Here is a 21,105-nt window from a genome sequence, read left to right as displayed (position 1 = left end):
ACACACACACACACACACACACACACACACACACACACACACACACACACACAATTTCTAAAAAACGTACACACTTATACTCCCAGCTACTCAGGAGGCCGAAGGCAGGAGGATCGCTTGAACTCAGAAGTTCAAGACCAACCTGGGCAAGAGTAAAACTCCATTTCTTAAAAAAAAAAAAAAAAAAAAAAAAAAGCCAGGCATGGTGGCTCACACCTGTAATCCCATCACTTTGGGAGGCAGAGGCGAGAGGATTACCTGAGAACATGGGTTTGAGACCAGCCTGGGCAACTTGGTGAGACATCGTCTCTACAATAAATCAAAAAATTAGCTGGGCATGGTGGTGTGCACCTATAGTCCCAGCTACTTGGGAGGCTGAGGCGGAAGGATCCCCTGAGCCTAGCAGGTCGAGGCTACGGTGGCTGTGAGCATGCCACTGCACTCCAACCTGGGCTACAGAATGAGACTCCAACTCAAAAAAAAATTTACTCCCCAAAATGTGTAAGAAATACATAAGGACAGTTTGGTTCCTATGTCCTTGAAGAATGAAAGCCACCAAGCAAACCTGTTCTTGGATCCTCATGTCTGTCCTCTTTTGGAGTTTGCTAAATGATACAGTTAAAATGTATTTTTTGTTAACAAAAGTTAGAATTTTTGAAATAACTTCAGTAAGCGGTGTTGATACAAAGTGCAAGTCGTTTGAAAATCTATGTAACATCTGAGAGTCCTTAATGTGGACTTGAGTTGGTGAAAATCATGGATTCCTATAGAGATGAATAGAGCCTCCAGCCAGTAGATCTTGAAAGCAGGTCACTGCAGTCACTTGTGTACCTTTTCCCTGAGGAGGGAATTCTCAGTGTCCATCAGAGACTCCATGTTTGGTATGCGTGCACATTCACACCTGTCTACACGTATACGCCTCATCCCATGAAGGCGCACACACACACACACACACACACACACACACACACACACACACACACACACACACTACACACTGCTTCTAAGAAATGCAGCTAGTCTTTCCCCTGGAGAAAAGATAGAAACCCCTGATTCTATCCACTCCCCTCACTGAGAAATTTGAGGCCTAGGAAAAGTAAATGACTTTCTTTAAGTCACGTTGTTAACACAGAACCAAAGTTAGAACCCAGATACCCTCAATTTTTACTCCAGTGCTTGCAGGTAGGTACACATGCATTTGAATCGGTTTCAGACTTTGACTCCTCATGTAGTGCAGTGTATCCAATGTAAGTAAAATGTTGCCCCTTCACAGTGAAGTAGCCTTGTGAATTTCAGGATGACCACAAACCTTTGGCTAGTTCTAAGACAATAAAAAGAGAGAGAGAGAATTTCATGACCAACACAACTTGCTTTTGAAAGCAACTTATTGCAAACTTAAGTAACAGATGTGTGTATTTTATTGATTATTTGATTCATAAGGATGGATATTTTAAAATATAAGTTCAAAACCCTTTTTGGCCACTTTTTGCAAAGTTTACCTGTATGCCTTCTACATCTGCTCTGTCTGAAACAGATGGCTTCCAGAGTATTAAAAAAAAACATATAGACATTTTCTTGGCTCAGTATTTCTAATCTGCTTTCAGAGTGACTTTTTTATAGTGTAGTATATTTTATATGCACTCTGTGTTTCATTTGTGATCTGGGTGAATTGAATCTAAAACTGAAAGGTTACTTTATGTCCAAGTGGGTACAGTATTTTCTATCCCTGACTTGCTGAAATGATTTTTTTATTGAAAGGTTAAAAATGTATTTCATTGAAAGCTAAGATGAACAATAGATTTTGTATCATTTTATTTTATTCTTACTTATATTACTTTATTTTTAAAATGTGGGTTACAATTCAGGGTTAGGTACATACGTGGTCATATCATTTTAAAGATTAACAAAGAAGACTCTCCAAGCAACAGAAATTGGAACTATTAGCTAGTCATAGGTAAAATGTTGCGGTATAAATTGAAGGGAGAGAAAAGCAAAATTGATGAAATGTGTTTGGACCCAGAAGCTTATCAAGATGAGTAAAAGAAGATTAAAGTATTTCCTCATTATTAAGTGTCTTAAACTTTAAAGATTTTAGTTGGCAAAGTAAACGTGTAAAAGAAACACTTTTCTGAGCTGGAATGGTGTTCTCTGAATTAGAAATCTCTGACTCATTCACTTTTTTTCCATCTTATTTGCAGCCATTTGTTATCTACGACATGAACTCCTTGATGATGGGAGAAGATAAAATCAAGTTCAAACACATCACCCCCCTGCAGGAGCAGAGCAAAGAGGTGGCCATCCGCATCTTTCAGGGCTGCCAGTTTCGCTCCGTGGAAGCTGTGCAGGAGATCACCGAGTATGCCAAGAGCATTCCTGGTTTTGTAAACCTTGACTTGAACGACCAAGTAACTCTCCTCAAATACGGAGTCCATGAGATCATTTACACGATGCTGGCCTCCTTGATGAATAAAGATGGGGTTCTCATATCAGAGGGCCAAGGATTCATGACGAGGGAGTTTCTAAAGAGCCTGCGAAAGCCTTTTGGTGACTTTATGGAGCCCAAGTTTGAGTTTGCTGTGAAGTTCAATGCACTGGAGTTAGATGACAGCGACTTGGCAATATTTATTGCTGTCATTATTCTCAGTGGAGGTAAGATTCGTCTTTTGATCTTCCGTGAATGAGGGTGGGATGGTGTTAGATGACTGAAAGAATTTTGAATTTCCTTGGTGTTAGTCTTTGTTCCTTTTCACTCTGTACTTAACTGTACTTTTCAGGCAGAAAATGCTGATGGCACGATGCTATGAGAATCTCACTACACATGCAAAATACTGAGCTAAGAAATAATATTAGGTTTGTTGTGTGAAGGCTGTGGGTAACCCAGGCTCTTTACTTTTATCTTTCACAGTATTTTCTCCAGTTATCCAATTATGGAAAACCCAGTTATGGAAGACAAATGCCCTCTTCTCCTTCTCCTTCTTATTATTTTATTTTTCCTTGTCCCTTTCCATTCTGTCTGGAAGTCAGTCGAGTCTTCGGTCCATTTAAGTCATGGCATGTATAACTTTGCTTAAGACAGTGTTCACTTGGATAACTTTGAGAGCAGGAGGTACTAAATGTTTGGGGTCTGCTTATTCTCTACCCCACCATCAGTAAGATATTGCTAGAATTGCTTTCCCAATATAGGGAACCAAGGAATACATACTTACTGACCTCTACCGACTCTCCCATGTGAATTCCTCGGATGGCTTCCTTCAAAGTACCTTTGTAAGGCAGTTGGCTGTGATTAGGAATGCACAGTGGAGAAATAAATTGAGTTACTTAGCAATTTGTTGTATTTTGGGCCTTGCAAGTACACGATCTAACTTAACCAACTCCAAAAGCCAGGTTTTCTAAATGTTAATTTCATTAGCCTCTCTCATGTTTCCAAGTTGAGTAAAAGAAAGTTCTACTTTCATCTCTCTCTGGAAAAAATGTTCTTAAACAATGAGTTTTCATACTGAAATGAACATCAGATGAGTTTGCCGTGTGTCCTGTGCACCGTATCCTTGCTTTGTGAAAACTCACCTGTCAGGGAACAGTGTTCCTGCAGATGTAAACTGTACACAATGTGTTATAATGAGCATGATGCACTCTGTAGTCTTATTGTTGTCCAAATGAGAACAGAATGATTCTGCACAGATGCATAGTACGTTAGTAATAATAATAATAATAACAAAAACTTACTTAGTACTTACTGTGTGCCAGGCAGTATTCTAAGCACCTTATACAGATTCATTTAATCCTTACAATAACCCTGTGAGATAGGTACCCGTTTACAAATGAGAACAGCAAAGCGCTGAAAGGTTTACTCACTTGCCCAAGGTTACACAGCTAAGAAAAGAGGAAGTCAGGATAATGAACCAGTCAGTATGGCTCCAGAGACTATGCTTTTAACTTCCACACTATGCAAAATACTACCTTTTAAATGACTAGGGTGCAACTAGATAATAATATGGCATAGATGAACTCAGGAGCCAGGAGTCCAGGGTCAGTTGTAATTCACTTTAAAATAACTTTTAGCCAGGCTCAGTGGCTCAGCCTGTAATCCCGCGCCTTTGGGAGGCTGAGGTGATTGGATTGCCTGAGCCCGCGGGTTCAAGACCTGCCTGGGCAGCGAGACCTCATCTCTACAATAAATAAAAAAATCAGCCAGGCGTGGTAGCACATGCCTGTAATTCCGGCTACTCGGAAGGCTGAGGCGGAAGGATCGCCGGAGCCCAGCAGGTTGAGGCTGCGGTGACCGAGAGCGACCACTGCACTCCAGTCTGGGCGACAGAGTGAGACTCTGACTCAAAAAACAAAAACAAAAAAATAAAATAAAATAACTTTTAGCTGGGTGTGGTGGCTCACACCTGTAAACCCAGCACTTTGGGAGGCAAAGGCGAGAGGATTGCCTAAGCCCACAGGTTCAAGTCCAGCCTGGGCAACCTGGCGAGACCTTGTGTCTGTAATAAGTTTTTTAAAAATTAGCCAGTCATGGTGCCATGCATCTGTGGTTCCAGCTACTTGGAAGGCTGAGGTGGAAGGATCACCTGAGCCCAGCAGGTTAAGGTTGTGGTGAGACTCCTACTCAAAATTAATTAATTAATTAATTAACTTTTTGATGTTATGTTTAATAGAATTAAAATATACTATCTGACATTATTTAATACCAAATCTACTTCTTAAATTCATCCTTGACCCTCTGGAATCTTTGATTAATTCAGCAAAAAATAATGAGATTCCAGTATAGATGAGGTTTACTGGAAGAAAAATATTAAGGTTTGAAAAACCAGATTAGAAAGATGTTGATATTGTTTGGCTAATATCTTAAGACAAATTTTTTAAAATAAAAATATGGAAATATATTAACATTAAATATATTTCTTATTTTTTCTATGTATTCGATATATATCCCGTGTCTATATTCTTTTCACTTTATCAGTTTCTCATGTTATTAAATACTCTTTGTTAATGCTTTTATTAAATTTTAAAAATAAAAGTTGTACATGGTCATTATAATTCAAAGAGTATAGAAAGGTATAAATGGAAAATAAAGGTCTTTTCCCTCAGAATAAAATAGGATTAACAAAGTAGCATTTCTCCTACCAAAAAGTTTATAAGCACACTTACATATACAGGTATATAATATATTTGTAAGCAGTTTATATTCCCATCATAGATACTAAGGGAGGCATGTGAAATAAGCCATTCAAAGGTGCTTAGTTTCCAGCTGGGAAAGGTCTAGATAAGAAATAATCGTGATAATTTTGGGTTCCTTGAACCTGAGCAGTGTTGTCTTATGGACATAGGAGACAACTGTGGTTCTATCTAGAAGAGATGCCATTACTGCCCCTAATGAAGTTTCTCACAAACCGATTGCTTTAAAAATCCGGGATTCATTGGGCCTTTAAAATTTTCATTAATTGGTCAAAAAATAGCTCTAAAATAGTTTGACTTGATTTCACTTATAATGGAGGCTTCAGCTTTCAATTATGAAAATTAAAAATGCTACCACTTAAGAGACTCTTGGTTTCCTATTAAAAAGTAAATTAAATAAATTATACCATGTAAATGGAGATGTTGTATAAATAATTCCTCTTATCATTATGCAGACAGTCTTTACCAGCACCTAATATCCAAATCTCATTTGATCCTCACAACCATGAAAGAAACCCGAAGGTAGCAGCCTACCATAGATTATTAAAGCCTTATATATGTGGTTATAATGAAAAGAAAACTCTGTGAATAATTTTAGACTTCCTAAGAAAAAAGAAAAACATTTACCATTAACTAATTTCTGTATCATAAAAACCAAATTCTTCCCTGATCAAAGTTTGCTTTTGTGATGAAGTTTACATACAGGCAATAGATGGAAAGAATGGGCTGGACCCTGTGTTTGTCCAGCTCACAGGAATGTGATTCTCTTCTTTCTCAGAGTGGCTGACTTGGTGTTGTCCAGGTAAAGACCTGCTGAACAGTCCTTCCCAATCCCAAGACTATGTTCCAGTAAGAACAGGATCTCAGTCATCTGTAGATAAAGAGATCAGATCCCAGATTGTGGTTTATTAGCGTAATACAAAATTGCTTAATTAGTTTTTCCCTCCTTTTTCTGGATTTTCCAGAAAAGGGAAAACACCGATGTAAGAAGCTTTGCTCCAGTAAACAAATTTCTCACTCTATACTTCTTAACAAGAGCGATTATTTTCTGCTCTGTGATTTATTCTGAAGTCTATCCGTTGCTTTTGTGGTTTCAGAAAGATTCTTACCTAATCCAAATGGCATCATTCCGAGCTGGTCTTAGACTCACAGAACAGCTTCACTCTGGTGGGCACTTAGGACCCTAGACTGAGAGAAGGATGAGAGAGATGGGCACCTTGTAAAAGTAAGGTGATAAAGAATTAGGAATTAAGGGAGGGTGTCCTTAGAGGACCCAAAGAGGGAATTTTCGGATGAAAGTCAATGATTTGACCCAACTGAGCATTTGCTGGAGAAACTGGAGCTGCTACCTAAGATCGCTGCCCTTCACTTCAACCCTGAAAACTGCTGATACCATTTGATTTGGTACTTAGATTTACCAGGGGCTTAGCATCTCTGTTCACTCAGCTTTCAAACCAAGCTTTCTGAGAAAGATGACCTAGTTCTCAAATTTTTCTCCTCTCTCTCCCCTCCTGAGCTTGGGACAAAAATTAGACTAAGTAAAAGGAACAGCAACACTCCAGAACCAGACAAAGTTCATCACATTTTACCTTGTTAAGAGCATTTCATATACATCCCTCTCATCAGACCCTGACATTGCTCCTGTGTTTCTATTCTCATTTCGTAGAAAGAAAAGTGAGAGTCATATACTTAAGCAATTTGTCTAGGAGCTAAAACTAGTGCACAGTGAAACTAGGACTGAAACCCAGGTGCCCTGACTGCCGCTTCCAACTGCCCTGTCCCCTCTGCCCCTGACTAGTGGATTGTGGTCAACACACACACCCTTGTAAGTGCAACCTGTTCTCCCTTCACCATATTCTTTGAGTAGGCCCATACCCGTAAGCCAGAAAAAGTGCTTCCTTGGTACTCACAGTACATAATAGCTTCCCTTCCACCCTCTATCCTTACTGACTGACTGGGCCGCGTCAAGGGTAATAAAACTGCCTCCAGCGAGCGCATGTTTGCAACTGGCGCCGCAGCATCATGCCAGCCACCCTAGCAAGCTCCCAAAACCTACCCAGCAACCAAAGCCAAGCATAAAACTCAGTAAAGCTGACAAGCCCCAAGACTCTCTGGAGGAAATTTTGCCCCCCTTGAGTGTTTGCTATTTGGTGAAGAAAAGTCTAGGAAAGTTCCAGCTGGAACTCTGCAACAGGCAAAGCTCTTTTTGTTAATTCAAAACAGTTTGGAATTCATTTCACTTCTTCCTGAACTTCTAAGATATGAGGGAGGAAATTCACTGGATTTTACAATATCTTTTTCAAGGCAAATTGCCATCACTGTCCTCAATAACAGAGAAACTGCAAATATTGCCATGGCAGCCAGAGATGGCAAGTCATCCCACTTCCTCTGTTACCCTCCTGAGCCTCACTTGATGATGCAGACTACCTGGAGAGTGGCTCCTTCTTTTTCCAGCAACCCAGCACTGTTCCTTCTCTGTGGAGCAGCTTTGGACAGCTGTTCTTGACATGATCATGGACTTTCTGATGTTGGGTAGGCAGGGAGAACAGGGTGGAAGAAGGGGGAATTGTTCTCATCACTTTACATTTGCAGATCAAGGAAGAGTTGATATTCTGTGGCAACTGGATGACACCTAGTTCCATCAGGTCAGTAACCTACCTGGGGCCCCTGCAGCTCCCAGGGGTCACAACCAGATGGATAAATAGATTTATTTTTTAATTTGTTGGAATTAAATTAGAATCAAAGCACAGCACTGGCTCAGAATAAGTTATTCAATACATTCTTGTTGAATGACCAATAATATGAAATAATAGCTACTATTTGTTTACGACTTCAGTGTACCAGAGTACATGTTGGTCACATCCCAAACATTCATAATCTCTGTTTAATCTTTCCTGAAGTTCTACATGGTTTTGGTTTTTTGGTTGGTTTTGTTTTTAGGAAGATTACATGGGTGCACACATTTTACAGATGGAGAAAATAGAAGTTTAGCAAGGTTAACCAATTTACCCGAGGTCACAGAGCTACTAATTGGTGAGGCCAAGGTTCAGACCCAGGTCTCTAAGAGTTTAAAACTGGTACACGTAGCCATTAGACCCTACTGCCTTTTGTATATTGAGATGTGGATGCATCTCAATTAATTCTTTTGGCCTTGAAGTTCTTTGGCAGCTGTTTAAACACTACCTATTTCCATATTGCCTCCAAATATTAGTTAGGAATTTCTAGCTGGGCACGGTGGCTCATGCCTGTAATCCCAGCACTTTGGGAGGTGGAGCCAAGAGAATTGCCTGAGCCCAGGAGTTTGAGACCAGCCTGAGAAACTTGGTGAGACCTCATCTCTACAAAAGATCAAAAAAGTAGCTGGGCATGTGGAAGCTGCATTAGCCAGTGAGCATGCTACTGCACTCCAGCCTGGATGAAAGTGAGATTTCAACTCAAAAAAAGAGAGGACCGGGTGTGGTGGATCAGCCTGTAATCCCAGCACTTTGGGAGGCCGAGGCTAGTGGATTGTCTGAGCCCCTGGGTTTGAGACCAGTCCGGGCAACTTGGCGAGACCTCGTCTCTACAATAAATAAATAAATAAGTTAGCCGGGCATGGTAGCACGCCTGTAGTTCTGACTACTTGGAAGACTGAGGCAGAAGAATCGCCTGGGCCCAGCAGGTTGAGGCTGCCGTGGCCATGAGTGTGCCACTGCACTCCAGCCTGGGCGACAGAGTGAGACTCCAACTCAGAAAGAAAAAAAAGACAGAGAAATTTCTAGGTTATAGTTCAAATACTACTTATTAACATCCAAAGCCTTTCTTCAGACACCATTTTAACCGAACAAATTACACCCTAGATTTTGAGAAATACTTGGGGAAGGAATAGTGCCTGGTGATAAGGCTAAAGACTGTAGTTCTGGGTCTTTACTTTGATCAGATAGCAGGGGACTAGAACTAATGGTGCTGTCTGTAGAACTCCCACAAAAATGGACAGTAAACTTTAAATAAGTAAACACATCTCGACTTAATTAGATACCATCTCACCCCAGGCTCTAATATAGGTAAGTGGTTATAGCAAAATTTATGAGAGGAATTTTAAGTTGTTAAAATACCATTCGGTACCTTCATTTCTTTCTAGTCACCAGGAACAAACCAAATAACACAGCTATCACAGCAAAACACCTCGTTCCAGCTCGCAGGACCCTAGTGTTCCACAAGCATAGAGTTTGAGGAGCCCTGGGTTTGGACGTGTTCCATCTCTCTTCCCCTAACGCATAATTGCCCTTCAAAACCTCAAGACAGTTCTGAAATGGAAAGTGTCATCTTCTCTCAGGAACAAAAAGCAGAGTGCACCTCCCTAAATAGGCCTGTGCTGTTTTTGAGGAAGTTCCTACTTAGGGAGCCTCTGATTCCACACAGCCCAATGGCTTCCAACCTGTTAGTATCTTTCTTACGGGTTAACTGGGGAAGAGACAAAACCGAAAAGGTTTTAAAACTTAGATATTAAAAATACTATGAGCACCATTAGGTCAACTTTCTTCTACGTCGGTACCAACTAAATACTTAGCTGCCTTACCCGTGGAGATTTTCTGGACAAGACTCAGGATGGTGCCTACATCATGAAAGTGGTTTTTCTCACTCTTGTCTATGTTACAATAGACAAGGGCATCTGCTTTCTTCTCAGCAGAACAGCCAGAGAGTGTTGTTGCATGGTTCATATCCCCCATCTGGGCTTTACTGTGTCTGAGAGTAACAGCATTTATTTACTAATTGGAAGAAGATTGAATGGGCACCTGGGCCATGTGTACCTAGCTTGGGAGGCTCCTTTCTTAAACGGGCCACCCCTCCCATCGTATTACCATAGGTAGTTGGCAGAGTGGCTTTGAATAATGACTCACTTTGAGTTATCTAGACATGTCCCATTAGTTCACTATTTTCATAACTTCATCGACTTGGTTTGACAGGGGTGAGGTATGCTTATGAGTTCTCACCGGGTGCCCAAATTCTAAAAACCAGAGAGCCGGGGGTGGGGATGGAGTGATAGGGAGAAGATGAAACATCCTAGAATCATCTGATAAACTTGAAGAAGATATGTATACAGGCTTTTTTTGTTTGTAGCGTATAGAAGCATCTTTATCTGTGGTTGCTTTGAAAATAAAATGCCCTCCTCAACCCAGGTCTCGTAGGCTGGGATCATTGCGGTGAGTGAGCGAACTGCATTAGACCCCAGAGACACACGATGGGATTGAGTGCTGAGTCATTCCTGTCCCCACACTCACACTAGCAGTCCTGGAAAAAGTTCAGGCAGTCTATCAGTGGGCCGCTTTCTGGAGCACTTTATCATTTTGGGCTCTCACAATGTGTGTTTAAACTCTGGGCGACCCCAGGCAGCCGTCCAGACTGGCACAATTCACCAAGACATGCAGACAGATCATTCGCAAATGAGGAAGAATGAAACCCAGCACTGGTTCAAGTTACTCCTGACAGAGGCCAAATACAGGTGGTTAAGGCATCACTCCATCCAGAGAGAAGTCTTCGGAGAACCCCAACTGCTTCACAAACAAGTAGACCAGAAGAGGCAGGGTGACTTAGTGGAAAGTTGTAGAATCACATGGATAGGAGTTCAAAAATCCCCACTCTGTCACTTGCTAGATGTGCCATTGTAGGCAATTATTGACCTCCCTGAGCCTTAATTTTCTTATCAGTACCCTGAGCAAATGAAATAACAAGATGTGAAGCCTCTGGCACAACGCCTAGGACATGTTAGCACACAATAAATGCTAATTTCCCCTCCCCAACCCCCCATTATAGAATTTGAAGTAGCTCCACTCAATGCTGCCAATCACATGTTGCTTGAAATTCCACCAATAGTCATTCTTAAAATCCCTATTGCACTATAAATACCTCTAGGGGGATATCAACTAATCCCTTTATCAGCTATAGCTTTAAGGAGATTAATTGTGGATTGAGCAACAAAACCCAGAGGGAAAGAGATACTGGAGGAAGGGGGAGGGGCCTCAAAGTGAGGGGAGGATTTTGAAGCCCCGTGCCCCCCCCCCCCACAAGAGATGGGGAATAGCAAGACCTGGTGGATTTGGTGGATTCCCAGCCTCCCAGAATTCCCATGAACTTCAGGGGGGACATTATGTGTTCAGAGGTCATATTTAGAGGTCATACCACAGGTTCTTCTCATTGACATTGGAAAGGAAGACACTGGCGGAGCAGGGCATGCAGGGAAGTAATACTTAACTTTTAATTTTGCTTACTGCCTTCGATGTGCCGGTACCTTGACAAGGAGGGGTAGCAGCTCTCAATCCTTCCTATTCTTTTCCTTTCCCTCTCTATTCTTTATCCCAACCAGAACAGCACAGGGTAGAGCCCCCAGATGACTAAGGGTATGAGGAAGTCAGGTTAATGAGGGACTGAGGAAGGATCATTCTCCTTCCTGTTCCACTCTCATATCCCTGCCCCCCTTTCAGTCCTGTTCTGAGTCCTTCTTGAACACAGAAGGAGCAGAAATGTATCTGCATCAGTCGGCTTAGAGGAGGAACTGCGCAATCCATGGGACTGGATTCAAACTGAGTGACCTTGAATGACTAGACTGACCACGGGCCCTAACCCCAGGGTGCATGGAGATAGGGACACAAGGACGTCCCCAGGGCGGGACAGAAAGCTCAGGTCCCATGTCGATTCTAAAAGACTGGAAATAAAACAGAGCCCACGCTCAAGTCAGTGGAGGTACTGTCTGGTGACAGAGCTTTGGACACGACAAAGGGGAAAGAGCCACCTACCTTGTCTTTAGATGGGCTTCTGTTCTGTTTTAGTTTGGGAGTTGGCTTTTAAGGTTGGGAGTTGAGTGTGTGAGAGGGGGTGAGCTGAGGTGTCATTGCTACTTAATGGCAGATAAAAGGAAATCTTATCTCGGCTTGGTTTTATCATTCTGGTTCTCCCCCTCCACCATCTCAACTCAGTCATATATATTATCATTATGGGACATAGAAAGCATTTATAAATGTGAAACTATTGTTTAAACAGGGACATGTTAACCCACTTCAGAGTGAGGACTCTACAGCAACACGTGTGTTCACTGCAGAATGTGCTGGTTACAGATGATCTTTATCTGTTTGTCAGAGCATTTGCAAGATCTCTGTTTCACGTTGTCCCCTTTTCCTGATAGCAGCAGTAAACTACATTGCTCCTAAAATCACCCATTGCACAAATCTCAGATTAATTGAAGCTGGCCCTGCTAGCATTCCTAATAAATCCCCAGCAAGGGCCAGTCCCAGGAGTGGAAAGGGAGAAACATCTGGAAGGTGTGTGTGTGGGGGGAGGGGTGATGGCTGACAAGAAGAGAGCAATTGAGGGGAAAAGAATAGGAAATATATAGAAGAGACCCAAGAAAATCAGAAAAATAAGGAGAAGAAAAATGAGGCACGTTTACAAAACACTAATAAAAACAGCAATTGCTAACTCACTATGTATATTACTCATTTAATCCTCACACTCTGAGTTGGATTACCGTTATAGCTCCGCTTAAAAAATGTTGAAACCAGCCAGGCTCGGTGGCTCAGCCTGTAATCCCGCGCCTTTGGGAGGCTGAGATGAGTGGATTGCCTGAGCCCGCGGGTTCGAGACCCGCCTGGGCAGCGAGACCTCATCTCTACAGTAAATCAAAAAATCAGCCGGGCATGGTAGCGCGCGCCTGTAATTCCGGCCACTTGGAAGGCTGAGGCAGAAGGATCGCCGGAGCCCAGCAGGTTGAGGCTGCAGTGGTCGGGAGCGGCCACTGCACTCCAGTCTGGGTGACAGAGTGAGACTCCAACTCAAAAAAAAAAAAAAAAATGTTGAAACCAAAAGGTTAAGGAACTTGCCCAAGGATAGCTAGCAATAATTTGCAAAGTGGAATTCCAGCTCTTTCTCACCAAACCAGTAGTGCTCAACTTGGCTGTGCATTAGAATCACCTGGGAACTATTAAAAATCTTGAAAGTTACACCCCAGGCCAAATTATCAGAATCTCTGATAGGGACAGGTCCCAGGCATTAGTTTTTTTTTAATCTCCCAGATGATTTCGATGTGTAGCCAAAACTGAGTATCCTTGCCCTACATCAAGCTCCAATTCAAATTTAAACATAAAGAGAACACATGTGAAACTTTCTTAAATAAATTCTTTTTCCCCACAGGTAGGGTGGTGGAAAGGAATTGCTACAGACCACATCATCATTTACTAGGCTCAAGTCATAGTTTTCCCTAATGATTCTGATGGTTAGCTCAGAAAAGTACCCCTAGCATCATTCTTCAAGGAAGACATGAATTGGAGCACTGTGACTTTTTGTTTTGTTATTGTTCTTAAACCATCTTGCATATGTGCATTTAACTATAGGAATGAGAAGTTGCCTGAGCCCCCAAACATGTCAGCATCAGGAATTATTGTCTTGATCTCCTGAAATCTGCTCTAACCAAGAACGCCTCAAAAACCTTCCATTTCCCAACTGTTTAGATGCCACCCACTCCAACTTACACTCCTTGCCCCAACCCTGTGGAAATGGCCTTTCTTTGAGAATTATAATATCTTCTAAAGTTCCTCTAAGCTGGGCTCGGTGGCTCAGCCTGTAATCCTGCGCTTTGGGAGGCTGAGGTGAGTGCATTGCCTGAGCCCGCAGGTTCGAGACCCACCCAGGCAACTTGGTGAGCCCTCATCTCTACAATAAATCAAAATATTAGCCGGGCGTGGTAGCACACGCCTGTAGTTCCAGCTACTCGGAATGCTGAGGCGGAAGAATCGCCGGAGCCCAGCAGATCGAGGCTGCGGTGGCCGGGAGCGGCCACTGCACTCCAGTCTGGGCGACCAAGTGAGATTCCAACTCAAAAAATATAAATAAAAATAAATAAAGTTCCTCTACCTATTTCATTCTTGCCAAGACATTTCATTGTTGTCTTGAAAATTAAGCCCAACCCCAGAAAGATTAGATGATTTGTCCAAAGGCTAGAAACTAAGGGGACAAGAGACAGGACTCAAATCAATTCTTCAGTTCCCAAATCCATCACTCCTTAAAACACATCTGTGTAGCCTGGTGCAGTGGCTCAAGCCTGTAATCCCAGCACTTTGAGAGGCAGAGGTGAGCGGATTGCCTGAATCCATGGGTTTGAGACTAGTCTGGGCAACTTGGCGAGACCTCATCTCTATAATAAATCAAGAAAAATTAGCTGGGTGTAGTGACGCACACCTGTAATTCCAGCTACTTGGAAGGCTGCAGCAGAAGGATTGCCTGAACTCAGAAGGTCGAGGCTGTGGTGGCTGTGAGCATGCCACTGCACTCCAGTCTGGGTGACAGAGTGAGACTCTGACTCAAAAACAAAAAAAGTAAAATCAAAATCTGTGAAGTTAGGAAACAGTGCAATAAAGGAAATGAGAGGAAGCAAAAAAGGAAGTTTAATTGCAAAGTGCTGAGTTCCCTAGGTAGCCCTACCTCTGCTTCGGATTTCAGTCCACACCTGAGCTAAGGTCTGTCATTACCTGTGGATTAATTTACAGTGCCCTGCAATCAGATTTGTTTTTTCTAAACACCATAGAGACAATTCATTTTAGATTAGTCTCGACTAGAGAGCCAATAGGGAAAGATGGGAAAAGCCATGACAGCAGCTCCTAGAATAAAGACAAAATGATCCACTTTGGCTTTTCTGCCTCTCCTTTAGGAGTCTCTGCTGTGGTCATCCGGCTCCCAAATGGAAAAGTCTCCTGAGAAAATCTGGTAGGGAAACACCCGGCCCAGGTGGTCAGATTCCAAGAGGGTCAGAGATTTTGAATCTGCTTCAGATAAGCTCTCCACTTAACAGAACCAGATCTGGATAAGATGGAAGCTTTGTAGAACTGCCCACAATCAACAGTGCTTTCTAATCAATTCCTGGACCCGATAGATGGAGACCGGAAAGGTTTCTTTACCAGTTCTTCACAGCTTGGGGAGTAAGGCATCAATAATTGATTCCAGCCTCCTCAGGTGTTAAGTCCTGGAGTCTGTGAGTCAACACGCACCTCCCAAAAGGGCTGTCTAGGTAGCCTGGCCAGCGAAGAGGGCCCTGGGCCCTGGCCCTACTCCAGACTCAATAACCCTCAGCAAGGTGCAGGGATCTCAGGCAGGCCTTCTAAGAACAACGCCTCTTCAGGCACTGGACTGATGGCGAGTGGAAAGGGAAGGGAAAGGCCCCAGGACAGCTCTGGGTGTTTGGACAGATTTCTATGGCATACCTGTGGTGTCTAGCTCAGCTCAGTGGAGGTCTGAGCATGTGGGGAGAAGAAAGTGAACTAAGACAAGAGAGGGGAACGGGAGAGACCTTGGGGCCGGGTGGAGGGTAGAGGGTAGGAAGCAACCCTGGCAGACTCTCTTGTCCTTGACTCTCGGGTTTGCTTAAGACCAAAGGAAGCTTTTTTTGTTTTGTTTAAATAAGCCATGTGTTCTACGTGTAATGCGCAAGCCTGTTAATACACTTTTCCCTTTAGATTTTTGAGTTTATTTCCCCGGTTGAATTATGTGAATTATGTAGAGGGAATTACCGAGGAGAATAAATCTTACAACTTTTGAATTCTGGTCTTAGAGGTCATCTACGTAGCCCAATCCATTTAGTTCACAGAGGAGAAAATTGAGCCCAATGACCTTAACCTGTTTGCTCAAGGTCACAGAGCTGGTGAGTGAAAACCCTAGAAGTAGAATTTGCAACTGTCCCCCCTCTCTCCTCCTCCTTCCCCGAACCATTTTGCTTCTAAGGAGGCTCAGTCAGGGGGACAGTGGGACCGATCTGTAAATAATCTAACTTGTCATTGCAGAAAATATACTTAATCCATGGCCACAAAATTTTAGCCCTTCAGCCAAACTTCATCCATCACATCATAAAAAAATAACTTGCCAAGGAGGGGTTTGAAAATCCAAACCAGATACTTCTTCACTCCTAGAGGGGCCAGTTCCATTACACTGCACCGGAGCCAAGTGTTTCCACCAAGCCTGATCAGTTGCATGTTGGGGCTTGGTAGTGTAAACGAGAGCTACCAGATGAACGTCATCTCTTTCACACACGTGTTGGCCCACTGATGCTGCTCAAAGGAAGGAGAAAGGAGAAAAGGCCCAGGGAGCCAGTGGACAGAGAACCCCAGCCCAGGCTGTGTGGTCCCAGCCCAGAAGGGGCCTCGTTCAACACCTGCGTTTACCCCAATCGCCACCACTCAGGTGCACATGCGTCCACACTGTCCCTGGCCTTTAAGATCTTGCGCATTTGTTAAGAGGGAGGATCTGTGATTATTAAACCAAAGATGCCAATCTGGGATCCAGCTTTTCTTGAAGCATCAATGGTTTTCATTATCATATAGCAATTGAGAGAAAGGCACGATTCTCCCAGGGGTGTGATTCTCTAGGCCAGGCCTAAATCATTTGTTTCCTTCTCAGAATCTGAGATTTATTTGCTGATGGTTTCAAAATTAAATGCTGAAATTTTTTTTTTTTTTGAAAGCGGGATTTATTGAGAGGACAGAAAAGCTCCCACAGCGGGAGGAGACCCGAAGGGGTTGCCCAAATTTTTTTTAAAATTGTATGTATTCTGGTCAATGGGGTATGTTAGAGAAGTTAGAAGAAGAAAATCAAACTAAAGGCAAGTTTCCTTCTGTAATGGGGAAAAAAAAGTTAATTTAGGAGAATGTTTAAGAGTTCTGAAAATCTTACCCTGAGACCACTCTGGATTCTCACATTGTTCTCCTGAGTCTTTTCTCAAAGGATAAAGGTCACTAGCATTCAGTAGCTACAGGAAAACATTGTTGACAGGAGACTTTTCATTGTGTAGTGATTCTGCCTTCAGGCTTGTTCACCAACCAGGATTATTGTACTTTCCATCCAGGGCTCTTGGCCAGAACAACCTTCTCACTCATTAACTCAGTCAACCAAGTGCTTCCTGGGGTTCTACTGGTGCTTTAGAGGCTATCAGAACAGAGTCTCTGTCCTCTAACACCTCATGGCCTAGAGGGAAAGAAAAAAGAAAATCAGTACTATAAGACAAGGTAATAAGGGTTAAGAGTAGAGCATTTGTCTGTGCGCAGTGGCTCATGCCTGTAATCCCAACACTCTGGAAGGCTGAGGCTGGAGGATAGCTTGAGCCCAGGCTTTTGAGACCACCGTAGGCATCATTGCAAGACATTATCTCTACAACAATTTTAAAAATTAATGGGGCATAGTCCCAGCTACTCGTGAGGCTAGGATGGGAAGACTGCTTGAGCCCAGGAGGTCAAGGCTTTGGTGAGTCGTGATCATGCCACTGCACCCCAGCCTGGGTGACAAAGTGAGACTCTGACTCAAAAAGAAAAAACAAGTAGAGCATTTGGAATCAGACTTAGATTTAAATGTCATCTCTGCCATTTACTAGCAAGTGGCAGATCTTGGCAAGGTTTAATCCCTTCTCTAAGTATTTCCTCATCGGTAAAGAATGACCTCACAGGGTGAAGACAAAACGATATATTGTATATAAGGTCCTTAGCACAATCTTTGGAAAATAATAACCATTCAACAAATATAATCTAGTAAAGTGGTGATTGAGGTGTTTCTAGGGTGCTGTGAGGGCCCAGAGAAAGGAGCAGAGAAGAACAGGGAGACAGAGGGATGATTTGAGGAAGGATTCCAGGGCAAAAGCTCTTCACAGGCTACATTTTGAAAAAATGGTTGAAAGCAGTGAGATGGGTGAAGGGAAAGTGAGAATGAATGTTCCAGGCAGGAGGCAAAAGTCATGACGTTTGAGAAACTTGGTATGGAAGTAGTGTAATGTGGCTTACTATGGAGCAGAGGGATAAATTACAGAAACTGAGTCAAGAGGATGACCAGGACCAGGTCATGAAAGATGTTAAAAGGTAGGTGAAACTCATTGAAGGAGAGAAGAGTTAAAGTTGTTAAAAGAGAGTAAATATCCTTCAAGAGCTAAAATCTAAAAATCAGTTCAAGATGACCAAGTGAGTGTCCCGAATGTTATACATAAAGCCTGTCTTCTGGTGAGCCTTAATTTAAAAAAAAAAAAAGGCTTTATATTCTAATCCAGAGCAACAAACTTAGAAATTAGAAAACAAAAACACAAACTTTCTACTTGGAATATTTTTTTGAGTCAGTTCTCATTCTGTCACCCAGTCAGGACCCAGTCAGGAGTGCAGTAGAGCACAATCATGGCTCACCACAGTCTCAACCTCCTGGGCTCAGGTGATCCTTTTGCCTCAGCTTCCTAAGTAGTCAGGACTACAGGTGCATACCACCACACCTGGCTAACTTTTAAAATTTTTTTTTAGAGATGAAGTGTTATTATGTTGCCCAGGCTGGTCTCAAACTCTTGACCTCGACAATCCTCCCACCTCCGCCTCTCAAAGTGCTGGGATTGTATCTAGGTGTGAATCATTGCATCAGGCCTCTACTTGGAAATGTAAAAGTATGCTTTCATATAACTCTTAGGTTAAAAGTGAAATCAGAATTGTAAGACCGGCTGTTTGGAAAAGAACAATGAGAGTACTATTTATCAAAACCCACAAGAAGAAACTTAAGTGACACTTAGAGAAAAACTTAGAGCCTTAAATGCATATTTTTTTTTTTGAGTTGGAGTCTCACTCTATCGCCCAGACTGGAGTGCAGTGGCTGCTGCGGTGGCTGGGAGCACCTGTTCCACCTCCACCTGCTGGGCTCCGGCGATCCTTCCGCCTCAGCCTTCCAAGTAGCTGGAACTACAGGTGCACGCTACCACACCCGGCTCATTTTGATTTATTGTAGAGATGAGGTCTCACCCGCCCAGGCGAGTCTCGAACCCGTGGGCTCAGGCAATCCACTCACCTCAGCCTCCCAAAGGCGCAGGATTACAGGCTGAGCCACCGAGCCCGGCTCAAATGCATTTATTAGCAAAAAAGAAATGCCAAAACTAAATGAATTAAGCATTCAAGAAACTAGAAAAAGAGAATAACCCCTTTAAAAATTTTTATAAAAAGGAATTTGATAAATTTAAAACCAATGATTTTAAAAACAATGCTGATTAATAAAACCAAAAGCTATGGGTTTTTTTAAAGCAAAAAATAGATAAACCTTTAACAATCAAATTTTTATTTTTTTAACTTTTTATTTTGGAATCAGTCTCACTCTGTCACCCAGGCTGGAGTGCAGTGGCACACTACTAACGGCCACCGCAGCCTCGACCTGCTGGGCTCCGGCGATCCTTCCACCTCAGCCTTCCAAGTAGCTAGAACTACAGGCATGCGCTACCATGCGTGGCTAATTTTTTTGATTTATTGTAGAGATGAGGTCTCACCAAGTTGCCCAGGCTGGTCTTGAACCTGTGGGCTCAGGCAGTCCTCTCATCTCATCCTCCCAAAGTGCTGGAATTATAGGCGTGAGCGGCCGCACCTGGCCTGACAATCAAATTTTTAAATGAGAGCATAAACAAAGAGTATTAAGTTAGGGTCATAAATTAAAATAATAGATTTCAGGTTCTAAGACAATATCATGTACAACTTTATTCCAATATAAATTACGAAAATTTTACTTTTAAAGTAGTGTAAGGCCTGAATAGATTAAAAACCATGGAAGAAAAATTAGAGATTGTTATAGATTTATCACCAAGCTCAAATAGTTCTGCAAACAAAATCTTAAGAAACCATTAAGAAACAAATCATTACTGCATAGACTCAGAAGGAAAACCTCTCAACTCCTTCTACAAGACTAGTTAACATTTATTACCAAAAAGGGCAAAGGATGGCACACAAAAGTAACTCTGGACTAATTTCAGCTACAAATATAAAAACCCTAAATAAAATATTAGCTAATGAGTACAAGGGTGTAAGGAAATCTATTAATGTAATTCACTCCACTAGCTTAAGATAAAACCATACCTCTTTAGATATCATATCTCTTCAGATAGACAAATTTAAAAGTGTTTGATAAAATTCAACAACATTCCTGACTAAAACAAATTTAAAACTTTAAAACTCCTGGAAAACCAGAAGTAAAACATATCCACAATAATCTATAGCAAATATCATAGTTGATGATAAACATTAGAAGTATTTCTTTCAAAGTGAAGACATAATACAAGAGTTATTTCGACTTTTATTGTGATGATTATTTGATATCCTCCTGGAGGTTTTAACCAACACAGTATGGCAAGAAAAGGAAATGAAAAATGTAAACACTGCAAAAGAAGAAAGACAGAAAACTACCATTATTTGCAGATATAATTGTCAATCCAAAAAGAATAAAACCCATGATTAAAAACTATTTGAGCTCGGTGGCTCAGCCTGTAATCCCGCGTCTTTGGGAGGCTGAGGTGACTGGATTGCCTGAGCCCGTGGGTTCGAGACCCGCCTGGGCAGCGAGACCTCATCTCTACAATAAATCAAAAAATCAGCCGGGCGTGGCAGCGCGCACCTGTAATTCCGGCTACTCGGAAGGCTGAGGCGGAAGGATCGCCGGAGCCCAGTAGGTCGAAGCTGCGGTGGCCGGGAGCGGCCACTGCACTCCAGTCTGGGCGACAGAGTGAGACTCCAACTCAAAAAAAAAAAGTAAGAAAAGAAAAGAAAAAAAAATTTAATATGCTATATTAAGCAAAAAAGAAGAGAGCACTTTTTTTTCCAAAGCATATTTGAAGCTGTGGTTAAGAAAGTGGGTAGAGATTATAAAGAAAAGATTCATCAGAGAGGAGAAGTTGAAAGTGAGATTTCTGAGTAGAAACGTGTCCTCAATTTAGGAACAGGATTATTTTGATTCCATGTTACAGCCACTGACTACACAGGTTCCATCCTGGGCAGGAGCAGAAAACCCCTGGAAAGAGCTCCGATCATTTCTGGTTTTAATTCAGTTCTTGCCCACTATCTACTTTCCCTCCCTCCCTGCCCTTTTTAAGAAACAAAGTAAAATAAACCAAAAAGCGCATGAGTGGTTTGGCCCTGCAAG

The 21,105-nt window shown here is 42.3% G+C and overlaps 1 protein-coding gene across 2 annotated transcripts in view; it reads left to right on the top strand.

Moving 5' to 3' along the window:
* The window catches only part of PPARG (peroxisome proliferator activated receptor gamma), a 155,535-nt gene that overhangs the window by 133,884 nt on the left and 546 nt on the right, over nucleotides 1-21,105 (top strand). For both annotated transcript variants that reach the window (XM_008061423.1, XM_008061422.2), the window contains one exon: nucleotides 2,199-2,649. In XM_008061423.1, the coding sequence (XP_008059614.1) occupies nucleotides 2,199-2,649 (451 nt within the window). The remainder of the gene's footprint in view (nucleotides 1-2,198; nucleotides 2,650-21,105) is intronic.

The sequence above is a fragment of the Carlito syrichta genome, unplaced genomic scaffold (assembly GCF_000164805.1).
Source record: "Carlito syrichta isolate Samal-C Ts95f unplaced genomic scaffold, Tarsius_syrichta-2.0.1 Scaffold305248, whole genome shotgun sequence".
Lineage (NCBI taxonomy): Eukaryota > Metazoa > Chordata > Mammalia > Primates > Tarsiidae > Carlito > Carlito syrichta.
This window is presented reverse-complemented; position numbering and strand designations above follow the sequence as displayed.